Below are 16457 nucleotides of genomic sequence, written 5' to 3'. Positions count from 1 at the left end.
AAATTCTTTATTTTCCATTAATTTTATTAATGATGGTATATTTCAGATATACAACATGCTGACATTCATTATTGGGAATTTGTACCTTTACATAATATATCTTGGTTCTCATTTTTTCCCATCCCCGATGCCTTCACTTCAATCCTTCCAATCTTCCACATTTACAATTCTCACATTTATTCCTTTCCCATCTTTCCTTTTCTCCTTCCCCTTTGGACCTTTACTTCCTAGTTCACATTATCTATTATACATTTTGATCCTCATTTACACTTTCATTTTCTTACACCAGAGAAATTATTTGGTATTTATACATGTATATCTCATTTATTTCATATAAGAATATGCCCTCAGTGTGAATCAATTTGTCTACAAATGTCTCCTCTAGTTTTTCATTTTTTATGGCTGAGTAGTACTCCATTTTATGGGGGAAAAACACATCTTTTTAATCCAGTCTCCAGTTGATGGGCAATTGGGCTGTTTCCAAGATTTAGCCATTGCAAACTGTGCCACTATGAACATGGGTGCACATGTATCACTGTGGCATGTTTCTTTATTTCTTTTGGGAAGATACCCAGTACAGGAAGAGCTGGGTCAAGTAGACCTCTAATTTTTGAGGAATCTCCATACTGATTTACACTGTGGCTGCACCAGTCTGCACTCCCACCAATAGTGGAAAGTGGTTCCTTTTTCCCCACAGCCCCACCAGCATTTATTATTGGTTGATTTCTTGATAGCAGCCATTCTTTCTGGGATGAGAGGGATTCTCAGTGCTGTTTGCATTTGCATCTCTCAAATGACCAGTGATGTTGAACATTTTTTCATATGTTTATTGGCTATTTGTATTTCTTTATCTGAGAAATGTCTGTTCATTTCAGACAATACACTTTACAGATTGTGAGAAAAAAAATCCAAAAAATTCATTTGGAAAAAATAGAGACCTAAATAGCAAAAGCAATTCAAGGCAACAAAGACAAGATAGGGGATATTACAGTCCCCAATGTAAAACTATTCTACAAAGCTACTGTAATTAAAAATACCATGGCGCTGGCAAAAAAAAAAAAAATAGACCTGACGGCCAGTGAAACAGATTACAAGATGCAGAAACAACTCCAGACACACACAGCAACCTCATCTTTGACAAAGAAACCAAACACTCTCACTGGAGAAAAGATAGCCTCTTTAATAAATGATGCTGGAAAAATTGGGTTTCAAATTGCCAAAGATTAAAACTAGACCTATACCTCTCATCATGCACTTAACTAAAATCAAAATGAATTAAAGATCTAAATATTTAAAAAGAGACATTATACCAGCTCGAAGAGAGGTTAGGTAGAACTATTGAAGACATTAACATAGGAAAAGATTTCATGAGCAAAAGCTCAGTCCCATGTAAATTAGCACAAACAATCAATGAAGTAGGATCTCTTCTTATTGAAAAGCATCTGCACAGCAAGAGAAATCACCAACAGTGTGAAAAGACAACCCACAATGTGGGAAAAAAGTTTTACCAGCTGTTTCTCAAAGGTTTACTATCTAGAATATATAACAAACTTTAAAAAATCAGACCTCCCAAAAGTAAAGACCCAATCCAAAAATGAGCATCTGAAGCTCAGAAATTCTTTATTCTGTTTGCTCAACTCTGTTATTGAAACTCTCAGTTGCATTTTTATTTTATTTTTTGAGTTTGTTTACTCCTTTTTATGATCCTTATTTCTGTTTAATTTTTGAGATCATGAATTACATTCTCTTTCTTGCTGGTAGTTAGTCATAAATTGTCTATTATTCTGCATTTCATTGAGTTTCCCCCAAAATTTAAAATCACTGTTTGAATATTTTTCTGGAAATTCATCCATGTCTTTTTTCTTTGAAACCTGTTACTAGAGTTATTGTGTTCCTTCGGAGGCCTCTTTTTACTTTGCTTTTTAATGATTCTCATGCCCCTATGTTGATATTTTCATATAGTTCCCTCTACCAAATTTATAGAGTAGCTTTTACAGTAAAAAAGTTTCTCCTGTAGACGTTTCTTAGAACGTCACTTGAGTGGGTTATGTTGGCTTTTTAGTTCCCATAGATTCTTCAGTTGTAATCAACACTAATGATGCCTGAGTGTGCCTCAGTTTCCTAAACTGCAATATGTCAGTGAACTTGTTTGACCAGCTAGGATATGCCTCTCATATTTTATGGGTTTGCCAGTAGCTCTGAGCACAGTGTGTCTGACAGTGAGTACAGAACTTTCACTGGTCTGTGGGTTGCATGGGAGTAGAGCTGTTCTCATGGACTGGGCCAGATAAATCACAGCTGGCACAATAGCAAAGGTGGGACACATCCGTTTTGAAGCTCTATACAGCAGAAAAACCACTGGCAAGTCCAGGGGGGCTCAGTGCATTGTGCTCAATAGTAGAAGTGGAGCATCTCCCGGTATCTAATGATAACTGGGTGCTGGGCTGCACAAGAGAGCATAGATAGAGTACCTATTAGTAACTTCAGGAATGCATCAGAGCCTTCATGAGGCTTCAGGGAGCTGACCTTCTTGGGATGTATGGTGCAGTTATTTCCTAGGACCAGGGAGGGTTTGGCATGGCAACCTGTGCTTCCTGGGCCTTAGGGTAGACTCTTCAGCTGCTTCCTGGGCTGAAGATGTGGGACTGGTACACCTGGAAGATTTGCAGAGCTGAGATAGCTGCTCTGCTAAGAGAAACCACTTAACTTGTTCTCAGGCCCCTAGACGGGCAAGTCTCAAGATGATCCTGGGAGAGGAGGGCAATGTGGGGTAAGCTCTTTCTTTGGAGAAATATAGTGCTGTGTAATCTCCTTCACTCCTCACAGTGGATTCAGGGCCTGTAAGGCTGCAGCCTTGTTCGGCCCTAAATATCTCAGATGTCATGGCATTGAGCTGGTGGAGACTGTTGGTGCCCGCAGCCTACCCAATTTTTTGACAAGTGAAATCTGTCTTGGTTCTGGGTTGATCTTTAAAGACACAGGGTGGTAGATGTTGTACATCTAGTATCTTTCTTTATAAGAGCACTATATATCTCCCGGATCCACAAAATCTCTGCTACACCAACATTGCATTCTGTAGTGGAATGAAATTGTTTTTCCCCCCTTTATTGTAGTCCTTTGCTGCTGGAGAGAAAAATCACAGGCACCTCCAGTCTGCCAGCTTGCTGAATTCCTAAATCATTCCTTTGAAAGATAATTTATAGAATTAAAAACACCACTCTATGCGACTCTCTATAACAGGGTTGCTTATGTTAGCTAAGAATGAGTTTGTCCATCCATAAAGGAATTGGAAAATTTACTGAACACCCATTTTAAAAGCCACCATCACCAAAAGAATTACTTTGATTTCAATATATTGACTTTAAAAGATGTCCACCAAATACTGTCAAATAAACATTCATGAGTAATGTATGTTATATGACCTTGTTTATAAAATTACATAATAGCAAAGCAGATGCAGCAGTTAAAATATTGATTATCTCAAGGAGCAAGAGGAAAAAAAGGAGTAAAAATAAGGACGACATAGATAATTTCTTTTCTTCATATCTACTTGGATCTTTTCACTTACTTTTTATTGTGGTAAAACATACATAAAGTTTACCACTTGTACTGTTTACTACATTCACTATGCTATATAACCACCATGACCATCTAGTTCCAGATTATTTTTGTCATCCCCAAAGGAAACCTTTTGTCCATTAAGTAGTCACTCTCCTTCTTGACATTATCACGAGCCCTTGACACTATTAAAATACTTTCTCTCTGTGATTTTCCTTGTTCAGGACAGTCAATATAAATGCTATAATAAAATATGTGTCCCATTGTACCCGTGTTCACAGCAGCATTAATTACAATGTCCATAAGTTAAAAACATCTATCATCTAATGAAAGTACAAAATGTGGTATATTTGTATAGTGAAATAGTATTAAGCCACAGAATGCATTGAGTTAATGATTTCTAGTTCAACTTAGATGAACCCTAGTAATATTACTCTAAGTTTTACAAAGCCAGACATTTATATTAGAAATTTAAATATAAATGCTAAAATAATTAAAATATATAGTATAATATGTATAGAAAAAGAAAGGTACAAAACCTCATGATAGCTTCATGTTAACACTAGATTCTTGGTTTCTGAAAAATTCCTTCAGGCCACTATGCTTTTTTATCTGTTTGTTTCTTTTTTTGGTACCGGGGATCAAACTCAAGATCTTGTACCTACAAGGTAGAGAGCAGTGCCACTGAGCTAAATACCAGCCCAGGCCACTGTATTTAAAATTAGACTTTTATCTAGAATATATAAAGAACTCAAAACATTCACGCCCCAAAATATAAAGACCTAATTCAAAATTGGGCATCTGAAATGAACAGACATTTCTCAGACAAAGAAGTAACAGCAGCAAGTAAATATATGAAAAAATGTTCCATGTCACTGGTAATTTGAGAGATGCAGATGAAAACAACACTGAGATTCTACCTCACCCCAGAAAGAATGGCTGCTATCAAGAAATCAAGCAGTAACAAATGTTGGCAGGGTTGTGAGGAAAAATGAACCCTTCTCCATTGTTGGTGGGAGTGCAGACTGGGGCAACCACTATGGAAATCAATATGGAGATACCTCAAAGAGCTGGGACTGGAAGTTCCATTTGACCCAGCCATCCCTCTGCTGAGTATCTTTCCAAAAGAATTAAAAGAATCACATCACAGTGATATATGTGCACCCATGTTTATAGCAGCACAGTTTGTAATAGCTAAAACTTGGAAACAGCCCAATTGCCCATCAGTTGCATACTGGATAAAGAAGATGTGCTTTTTTCTATAAAATGGAATCCTACTCAGCCATAAAGAATGAGAAATTAGAGTCATTTATAGAAAAATGGATACATATTGAGGATATACTCCTAAATGAAATAAATAAGTCACACGTGTATAAATATCAAATAGTTTCTCTGGTGTGAAAACTATAATAGTACATAAGATCCTAATGACATAATTACCAATGTGAAATTGAAAGAAAGGGGATAAAGGTAAAGAAAAAGTGGGAGGAGTAGGGGAAAGGTAATAAGGGAAAAGAAACAAATATGAGAAAATGAAAAAGTGGAAATAAAGTATTTGTAAATGGGAAAAGTAGGAGTAAGTGAAGGGAGGGCAGGGACAGGGGAAAAATGAGAACCAAGACCTGTCAAGTAAAGGTACAAGATCCCAGTGATGAATGTCACTATACTGTATACCTAAAATGTACTAATAAACTCAATGACAGAAAATAAAATAAAATAAAATTAGTTGTAATCAAAGGCATTGAATTACTTTCAGAACTGGGGTTAAATTATGTCAGATGCAATTTCAGAATAAATTTTTACACTTTTGTAATTTTAATCTTTATAAATATTTTGGGAAGTAATGCTATTTGTGAAGTGAAAGTGATGTCTGGTGCTCAAAACTTTTTTAGACAGAATTTAAGGGAAGTGCTCACCAGGAAAATGTCAGTTCTTATGGAAAAGAAAGAATGATTTAGAGGATGGGACTTATAGCTACCTACTCCTGTCCCATATTTGCTAATGTTATCAGCATCCAAACTATTATTTCTCTCCCTTTGTATATCTCATACTATCCATTACAGTGAAAGCCCATTTGGGCAGACAGTGACGTCTTGTGCTCTACTGCTTTGATTACTGAAGGCCGATGAAACTACTCATCAGAAAAGACCTATTTGTTTATTTATTTATTTATTATTGTTTGGTACTAGGAATCAAACTGGGGATCTTGGGTTTGCCAAGCAGGCACAGCGCCACTGAGCTGCATACCTAGCCCTTGAAAAGAATCAATTTTAAGGGAAAAGGGAGGGTGATTCAGGGGATGGCACTTACAGCAACTGACATGAGCAAAGTAAAGGAGCAAGCCAGAGGGCAGAACCAGCTCCTATCTAGAAACACTCCCTGTTCCTGGAATCAGGGAGATGGATGAAACATGTCCAGAAATATATCAGAATATTATGGGCTAGAAACTTCTATCTGCTACTTTTTGTTTCCCTTCTTTCTGAATTTGAATGTTGGGCATGTGAACAAGAGCAGCTGACATCTTTCAGGTTCAAAGATGTGATAATCTGCACCCAAGGAATTTCACGTATGTCTAGAGTAGAGGGAACTACCTTAGAGTTCTAGCTATATGTAATAATTGAGTTAGATTTGGGGAATCTTGGAATTACTTTAGCTTTTTTGCCATGTAGATAGAATATAAATATGTACTGTGCTAGATCAAAAATTTGATAGTTTGTGTCTCATTCAAAATTGTTTGTAAATGGGGAGGGGAAGAGGGGAAGAAGGGAGGCAAGGACAAGGGGAATAAATGAGAACCAAGACCTGTCATGTAAAGGTACAAGATCCCAATAATGAATGTAACTGTACTGTATACCTAAAATGTACCAATAAACTCAAGGAGGGGAAAAAAAAGACCTGTCATAAAGGTACAAGATCCCAATAATGAATGTAACTGTACTGTATACCTAAAATGTACCAATAAACTCAAGGAGGGGAAAAAAATCCTTGAATTTTTATGGCTTGTAGATAGAATGTGGCTAAAAGGCTGGACACATTTTACAGCTGAATGCTTAAGAGAGTTGCAACTTTACTTTCACCCTGTTGGGATATATCCTTGATTTAGGCCAGACTACTGATATGCAAATAGAGAGGAACATCTAGACCCTATTTTATTCACTCCAAGTGAGGTACCAGCTTAGGGAACCCATCTTGGAAGTTGCAGCACCAGCTGAGCTCCCAGGTAAATGCAGCTGTGTGAGTCTCTCCTATAGATCATGGAATGGCTTATGCTGCATCTTTCTATTATCAAATTATTATGGTTAAAGCCACAGTTTCCATTGCTCTACAATCCTGGTTTAGAAATGTATGAAAATAAATGTCTTCAGAATGTTAGATGGAGCATAAAACAGCAACCAAGAGGCTTTGGCCATTGGGTTACACAGGTGCAGAAGTGCCACAAGTTTCCGTCTTATTTGGCTCCCTGCCACTTCATTCTATAACTAACTTTTTCCTCACTACTGATCAGGGTCGCAAGTAATCTCAAGCTCTTAGGCTCAAGATCTACAGGAGTAAAGTTTCACATTGACTCTTTCTTCCAACCAGATCCCCCTTTGAGATTCACTCTCCTTTGTTAGATGTAGTTTCTTAGATTTACTAGTTGCACTGCCTTTGATTCTGCAACGTCCTGTCTTCACTTGCCCAGATCCTCCCACACCTGTTCAAAGTCTAATTCCTACAGTAAAGTCTTTATTTCACAATGTGTAGTAGATTTCCAGTTTGAATTTGGTTTCCTACTCTAAATTAAAACTAAAATTTACAGTGTAAATATTAAAGAAGTTTTTATTTTATCCCTGACACTTCAATGCTATTACCTACTAGATCCTTCTCTTTGTTCTCTTCTATTTACTTATGTGTATCTATGTGTGTATTTGTAGTTACTGTATATATATATATACCATTACATATATATACCATTATATATATATACCATTATATATATATACACCATTCTATATATATATATATGCCATTATATATATACCATTATATATATACCATTGCATATATATGTATATACCATTAAATATATATACCATTATACATGTATACCATTACATATATATATACTGTTATATATATATATAATATAAAGACAGATGGGGTTTTATGACTCACAACCTCCTCGGTGTAAAATTCTGACAGCTACTGTTGGGGACAATATCAAATTTAACCAGTAGTAAGAGTTCAGCTCTTCTAAAAAATGAGCGTGTACTACCCCAAATTCAGTCCTTTCCAATAATGTCTACTGTGTTTTTTGTTTTTATTTTTTTCTCTCATTGAGTTTATTGGTGCATTTTAGGTATACAGAACAGTTCCATTCATCATTGGGATCTTGTACCTTTACATGACAGGTCTTGGTTCTTATTTTTTCCCCTTGTCCCTGCCCTCCCTTCACCCCCTCCTCCCCTCCCCATTTACAAACACTTTATTTCCATTTTCTCATTTCCTCATATTTTTTCTTTTTCCTTATTACCTTTCCCCTACCCTTCCCCAGTCCACTATATCTGAACAATAAATTTGTTCCAAAGTGGCCATATAGGCCATACAGGCCATTCATTGTTATAACCTGATACATAAACAAATTGCAACCTCATTTAAGAGTATGTATCCTCTTATAACCAACCAAGTCTCAGCCAATTATAGCAGCAGAACTTCCAGCCAGAGGCTGAAAGTTGCCAAAACATGACCACATAAGGCAAATGCCATCTGCAGCCAGTTAGACTGTTCCTTGAGTCGGCTCCTTTTCTGTGGCTGCAAATTTAATGAAGGCATTGTTGTAGAGATGGAACATCCTGAACTCTTTCACCTAGAATTCTGCCTCGTTCTAGAAACTTTTAATGTCAAGCTTTTTAAAATGTAGCTGATCTCAATTATTTAATACTCACATACAATTGTGTAGCATTTCCTTATGAAATAATACATTATCTCTAGGTTAAATTATTTCTATATTATTTATAATACCTAACACAATGTAAATGAAAATATATTAATTTATGTTAGGCTGTATTGTTTAGAAGGTAATGAATGATGAAAAGTCTTGCATATGTTCAGTACAGGTGTAGTGTTTTTCAAATATTTTCAACTCACAACTCACATTTGGTTGAATCAATAAATGTCAGACCGGGCTGGGGTTTAACCTACCTTGCAAGCACAAGGTCCTATTTTTGCTCCCAGGCACCAAAAACCAGACAAACAACAAGAACAAAATAAATAAATAAATAAATACCAGACCAATAAAAACAAAGTGTGAACTGTATATATTTGAATTCTCCTTCATAAATTAAAATCATTTTGCATCCCTTCTGGTATTATCTCATTAAAATATGTGGAAGAATTTTCAAGCAGTTAGAATTTTGCTATCTATTAGAAATGATTTTACCATAAGATCATTAAATTAGATCCCAATGAAATTTTAACATATTTTCTCCTTAGAGTGGGAGAATTTTAAAAATTATTAATAGCCATTTGTACATCTTTTTTCATTTTAATGCTTGGTTATTGGTTTTCATTCTCTAATTTAGTAGCTTGCTATGTACTGATATGCCAATGGTTTATTTTATTTCTCTTATTACAAAATAGGGAATTTTTACTGTATCAATGTACTCATCATGCTGTAATAGTCTTGCACTGTGATGTAAACTCAGGCCCCTAATCCTGAGACCCAATATTCAGTATATTATACCAGAGGTAGTTCCATCAATTATTAGTGTTTTCCATATGAGGTAAAGCTGAGAAAATATAAATATTCAAAAATTTCATTTAAAAATATTTAAAAATGATTGGCTCCTATATTTTATTGGTTATTGTTCTATTTTTTCATAAAAATAAAGATTTAATGAGCAGTTAATATGTTTAAAATAGTTAGAATTGATAAGTCTTTCATTTTTCATCTCTTTCCTTTAGTCATATTATGACCCAAGGGAAAAAATTGCAAAATTTAAAGTATTAAACATTAGCTATCTGTTATATGAGTTTTTCCTCAAATAGCAAGAGATGGAACTTATTCTCATTTATTAAGGAGGAACTGAGGCTATATTTACAGGCCACAAGTTAAATAATAAATCTTATATATTATACCTTTGCTGTGATCCAAGTAAAGAGTATTCTTTATCTCCTTCCAACCTGACCATATCCAAGCCCTGTACATAAAGCAGTTGTGCATTCTGTCACCCACCTCTGGCCAAACCAACTTGAATGTTGTAACAGTTCCCACTGAAACATGGAATAATTGTTTATTCCCCAAGTAGCAGCTGGTCTTTGTCATGCCAATCATGTAATTCACTGAATCAATTAATGCCAGTGAACCTTATAAAATTAAGGGTTCCAAAGACTGTGAACCCCCTTTCCCCAGATATTAGGCATAAAATTAAACCAAGTTCACTCTGGGGGAAAAGTCATCACTTCTTTCAGAGCCTAATGGAAAGGATCTTTAAAGTTATATAAATTAATCTCCCCAATTTAAACATACAGAATCAGAGTCATTGATTGACTCATTAACTACCCAACTGCACATCTTTAGGAAATTTGAATCCACCTTTTCTGAGTCCCAAGCCACTCCTTATTTCCACAACCTCAATTTAAGCAAGTGCTGTCCCAGAAACACCTGTTTTAATACCAGGTAAGTGGGGCAAAAGACTTCTAAACTTTTCTGGGGTAGCAAAAGCCATGAGAACAATCTAAAGAAAATGCAACAAACAAACGAAAAGTCAGTGAATACCAGGTAGTTGTGCATGTAAGCTGGATTTAGCTTTGTAATATTTTGTTTAGAATATGCATTTACAGAACAGTTTTGAGAAAGAAGAAAAGAAATGCAAATGCTTGAGGGGAAGTTTTTAGGGGCAAACAAAAGGGATTCTGTCATAAATTTTAAACCCATGTTTCAACTTGCTTGCCAATGCACTTTGTAAAGATCTCTGCCAGAGAGGCTTTCACTGACCAATCTTATTACAACTTTTGAAGAATTGTATGCTACATAACTTTTTGTCAGGTCAGCATTACCATTTTTTGTCTGTATAAAATACCTCATATTTGCTTCAAGAGAACTCAGAAAACAGGAGGAGTTTTATGATTCAAGTAGTTTTCTGGAAGTCAAGCAACTCCAGCAAATAAAAAGTGTTCTCTTATTTAAATATATTTGGGAAAGTATAATTCCTTCATGCTTTAAGTAGTGCACATTAATCAGTCTTTTAAAACATGTTTCAAATTGCTGACATAAAGCAAAGTTCATTTTAGCTACATAACTGGAATTAAGAACTCAGAATGAGAGGTTATATCCTTTTGCTTTTCTGTGGTCATTTTTCTTCCTCTGATTCTTATTTCCTGTCCACTGCAGGAGAATAGAACCCACCCACGTACCTTTCCACTTTTATTAGTGTGTCCACTAATAAATCAGCCTTTCATCCATCATGTTTTGGAAAGGTTATCACCTCCTTTTCAAAACCTGTTGGAAGCTAGCTATGAAATTTAAAAACTCAAGAGCAAATATTTGAACATCTTAATTTTTATTTCTTTTATGAATTTTTTACTTGTAAGATGAATTGTTAGACATTAAGAAATAATCTCTAATTGTATAAATTCAAAATATCTGAAAAGGCCTTTGGGGAAATATTTAGTCACCATGAGTTGGGCCAGGAGATAAGAAGGGCCTATCTGGTGGGGGGCTGTTACTAAATCATTCGATGCAAAAAAATGTGACGTTTAGTTTTATTGCTGAATATTTCAGTGCTCTTCTTCATCGGGAAATGTCAGAATTCTTCAAGAAGTCAGAGTGAATGGCCTGGAGCAATCAGTCCATCGTGACAGAATTTATACTGCTGGGTCTGTTTGGTTCTTCCGAACTTCAGATCTTTTACTTCCTATTTTTTTCCATAGTCTATGCAGCCACGGTACTGGGGAACCTCTTTATACTACTCACCATCATGTTAGAACCACGTCTACATTCTCCTATGTACTTCCTTCTGGGTAATCTCTCCTTCATCGACACGTCCCTGGCCTCATTTGCCACCCCCAAAATGATTGCAGACTTCCTCCGTGAACATAAAGTCATCTCTTTTGAAGGCTGCATAACCCAGATATTCTTCTTACATCTCTTAGGAGGTGCTGAGATTGTTCTTCTCATCTCCATGTCCTTTGATAGGTATGTGGCTATATGTAAACCTTTACATTACTTGACCATCATGAGCAGGAGGATGTGCATTGGGCTTGTTATACTTTCCTGGGTTGTGGGCATCTTTCATGCTCTGAGTCAGTTAGCATTTACTGTGAATCTGCCCTTCTGTGGACCCAATGAAGTAGACAGCTTCTTCTGTGACCTCCCTTTGGTAATTAAACTTGCATGTGTAGACACATATATTTTGGGGGTGTTCATGATCTCCACCAGTGGCATGATCGCCCTGGTATGCTTCATCCTCCTGGTGATCTCCTACACTGTCATTCTGGTCACTGTCCGGCAGCATTCTTCTGGTGGGTCGTCCAAAGCTCTTTCTACTTGCAGTGCCCACTTCACTGTTGTAACACTTTTCTTTGGCCCATGCATTTTCATCTATGTGTGGCCTTTTACAAATTTCCCAGTAGACAAAGTTCTCTCAGTATTTTACACCATATTTACCCCCCTCTTAAATCCAGTAATCTATACTCTTAGAAATAAAGATGTCAAAGATTCTATGAGGAAACTAAGTGGCTGGATATTTAAATCTAGAAAAACGCATCATACACCTTGATTTTCTTTATATAAAAATGAGATACTTGTTCAACACATCTTTCTCATTCAACTGGTCAAAATAGTGACTACATTGCTTTAAGTGAATCCATTCATGGCAGAATTGTTTGTATAATTAACTCAGCACTCACTGAGTTCTGGTCATTTGAGTTGTTCCTCACACAACACAAGGTTTATTAAAGGACATTATAAAACTCGTACTCAACACTTTAGTATTCAAGGATCCGTGTTTTAGAATATTCAACTTTTGTCAGGTCTAAATATTTCATTGTTCTTTCCCTTGAAATGTTCACATATTTTAAAAGTAATAAGCCCTCTCCCAGCTTCTTGCAATGGTCACCAAAAAAATGCAAATGTGAAAGCATCAACACTTGGTACAGCATCTTGTGAACTAGAGCAAGGATGATATTTTTGTAATCTATGCATGATTTTTAAATTCCAACATCAGAAAACAATTGAAGATTCTTGGTATGAAGAACATTTCCTACTTAATATGTTCATATATCATCTTTGATAAGAATAAAAACAGATCTTCTCTATCTTCAATATCTACATTCGCAAAAGAACATTCCATGGTTTGCAAACAATATAATAAACATTAAGAAAATTCTTATTGCCTTATACACTAAAGAATCAATGGATCCTCCAGTTAGGACAAATCTCATCCACAATTCTATTCTCTAAAAGGAGATTAGATGCAGCACCCAAGTTGTTCACTTACAAATACAGAAATTCCTAAGCAGTAATATGTTGTTTTCATACAATAATGCTTATTATGTTACTTTGCATGCAAAGCCACATTGTAAATACTGAAGTTCTAATGAATCTGAGACATTTTCTCCTGGCTAGACATAGTATTTCATTGAAGAATCTGAAGAAACAGTGATCTTTTATATATTTCTGTATACTTTAGAAAAAAGAAATCACCTGACAAAGTCTATTTTACAAATGACGAAACTGAGAAATGCAATAATATCACTTTTCCCAGTTTATAGAGCTATTTGACTAGAGTCTGGTAAATAAATTTCATTCATTCTCTCTCTTTCTCTCTCCTCCAGTCACCATTCCCTCCTTTCTTCTTCTTCTTCCTCTTCTTCTTCTCCTTCTCCTTCTTCTTCTTCTCTCCCTCTCTCCCTCTCCCTCTCCCTCCCTCCCTCCCTCTCTCTCTCTCTCTCTCTCTCTCTCTCTCTCTCTCTCTCTCTCTCTCCTGCCTCCTGCCATCTCTATTACTATCTATCTCCATTTCCATCTCCCTCTCTCTTGAGCTTGGGGCAGGTTGTCATCAAGAAATTTTCAGTCCTTATTGTTCTGAGAAATACATGTAGGAAAATGTTTAATTCATAAAACTGAAATAGTGTAATTCTTAAAAAATAGCTAACTGCATGGTATTGTCAAGTTTTCCATATTACTTTGTTTAATAATGCCCTGCCTTAGATACAAATAAAGACAGATGAATAAAGACTCATAGATTTTAGAGACAAATAAATAAGTTTATGTCTGAATGGATAGAAAATAAATGGATGTGGGATATGTATCTGATAATATAAGAAGTATATAGATTATAGATAGACAGATAATTACATGCATACATATATACATAATTTAGTGAAATTATTAACAGCATATCACATTGATTCAAAAGTCTCTATTTCTGAATACTGAAACCAAGAGGGTTTTTTGTTTGTTTGTTTGTTTGTTTGTTTGGTACTGCGGATTGAACTCAGGACCTCGCACTTGCGAGGCAGGCAGCAAAACCACTGAGCTAAATCACCGGCCCTATACCAAGTGAAAATTGCCACTGTGATTTGTTTAAAATTTCTGGAAAAGTAATCAAATTTGACAGTTAAAAAGATACAGCCTTAAATGCATTTCTTATGATAGGGTCAATCCACTTGAATGTATGACTATATTTAATGGCCACAGGAGAGATCAACTATTGAATTAATGTTAATGAAAAATAACCACATTATTTATATGACTCTCTGAACAACATAAATCTGCTCTTTACTTTCTTAACCTTATTAAGGTTAAGTCTAAGTTGGACTGTTATATTTCATTCTGATCAATAACATTTGGTTAGCTGATCAGGGTAACAAATGCTGCTATTTTTTTCTACCTCATGCTGGCTATGATTTTTGTTTTGCCTTTATTGAGTTTGTTGGTACAGTTACATTCATCATTGGGATCTTGTTCCTTTACATGACTTATCTTTGCTCCTTTTTTTCCCATTCCCCAGCTCTCCTTCACCGCCCCCACCCTTCCACCTACACCTTTAGCTCCTTTCTTCAAATTTCTAAATGTCAGTAATCACGATGAAACTTAGACTCCTAGAAAAACTTTCTTAACCTTATTAAGGTTAAGTCTAAGTTGGACTGTTATATTTCATTCTGATCAATAACATTTGGTTAGCTGATCAGGGTAACAAATGCTGCTATTTTTTTCTACCTCATGCTGGCTATGATTTTTGTTTTGCCTTTATTGAGTTTGTTGGTACAGTTACATTCATCATTGGGATCTTGTTCCTTTACATGACTTATCTTTGCTCCTTTTTTTCCCATTCCCCAGCTCTCCTTCACCGCCCCCACCCTTCCCAGTTTACAAAGACATTGTTTCCATGTTTTTCCTATTCACATATTTTTTCTTTTCCCTTTTTTACCTGTCCCCTACCCCTCCCACTTCCTCTACTCTTTTAGACCTTTTTTCCTATTGCACGATATCAGTTTTACATTTTGATCCTTATTAACACTTTTAGTTTTTCACACCAGAGAAACTATTTGGTATTTACACTTGTGAATTACTAATTTCATTTAAGAGCGTGGCCTCAATGTGCATCCACTTAGCTATTAATATCTCTAGTTTCTTTTTTTTTATGGCTGAGCAGTACGCCATTTTATTTTTAAAAATCTTCATTATCCAGTCTCCATTTGATGGACAATCGCACTGTTTCCAAGTTTTAGCTATTACAAACTGTGCTGCTATAAACGTGGGTGTGCATATATTGCTGTGGTACAATTCTTTTCATTCTTTTGGGAAGATCCCCAGCAAGGGAACAGCTGGGTCAAATAGGACCTCTAATCCTAGTTGTTTGAGGTATCTCCATATTGATTTCCACAGTGGTTGCATGAATTTTGTACACCTGTTTAACACCATTATATATACACTGCTAGAATTATAACCAAATAACTATTGTATATTATATTATATCATAAGTTGCATGTGCTCTAAAATAAGGCCATTGTTTTAAGCTTTACAAATTTAGGAAAAATCCAACAGTAAGAAACTAAGCCCAAAGACAAGTCCAGAGTGGATGACATAAGCACCAACCCGAGAACACTTGAGTGAAGTAGCACCCCAGCCCTCATCCTAATTTCTCCAGTGATAGAGTGCTCTCTTCCTGCTCAGGTTCTCTGCTGATGATCACTCCACTGAGCATGCTCCTCAGTGTTTCCATTCTCATAGCCACACAGAAGCAAAGTGCACTGAGTGCCAACAATTCATTGTAAACGATGAATAAGAAAGTAATAGCCTAATTTCATGATGCCATACTTTGAAGTGGAAGAGACATTTACTTTATCAAAATTGTCTGTGGTGTAGTTATTTAGAGTCATTTGATTTCTTTATTTACTTTTCTTCTTTAATTAACAGGATTTTTCTATTTCCTACTTATCTCTGAACTTTTTAACAAATTGATTTTAATATAGTCTAATGAAATCAAGCTTACACGTAGAGAGATATAAAAGTACCTAATATGGTTTCAAAAATTCAATATATTAAACATGCAAAACAAAAAGGAGATTTATTTCAGCTACCAAATCAACATCAAAATAAGTTCTTGCAGTGGAAGCCCCATTAGTCTTATCTCCCTACATCAAATCCACTGCTCCCACTTGAACAGTTTCTTTTCCTTATTCATCTTTGATCTAAGAGGACAGTCAACAAAGTGATCTGATATTTTCTGGGAGTTATGAAACTACTTTGTTGGAAACTTGGTCAATAACAATTCATTTGGAATAGCTTTTTTCTGTACATTTAATACTTCATTGCACTCTTCTTCCAGAAATCTAGAAAATGATTCTATAACATTTATTTCCAGAATTTCAATGACTTTAGGACTAAGACAAGTTATGGTTTTATTATATTA

General features: G+C 35.6%; 1 protein-coding gene across 1 annotated transcript; it reads left to right on the top strand.

Moving 5' to 3' along the window:
• The first annotated feature begins 11369 nt into the window (after window positions 1–11369).
• On the top strand, window positions 11370–12317 carry LOC104850421 (olfactory receptor 4K3). Its single transcript, XM_010607381.1, has one exon. The coding sequence runs from the start codon at window positions 11370–11372 to the stop codon at window positions 12315–12317; it is 948 nt and encodes a 315-aa protein (XP_010605683.1).
• The last annotated feature ends 4140 nt before the right edge of the window (window positions 12318–16457 follow it).

This window comes from Fukomys damarensis, unplaced genomic scaffold (genome assembly GCF_012274545.1).
Source record: "Fukomys damarensis isolate Sample0158 unplaced genomic scaffold, DMR_v1.0_HiC HiC_scaffold_17, whole genome shotgun sequence".
Classification (NCBI taxonomy): Eukaryota; Metazoa; Chordata; class Mammalia; order Rodentia; family Bathyergidae; genus Fukomys; species Fukomys damarensis.
This window is presented reverse-complemented; position numbering and strand designations above follow the sequence as displayed.

Excerpts from the sequence above, each read along its gene's own strand:
- LOC104850421 (XM_010607381.1), top strand. The coding sequence starts at position 11,370 with ATGGCCTGGAGCAATCAGTCCATCGTGACAGAATTTATACTGCTGGGT.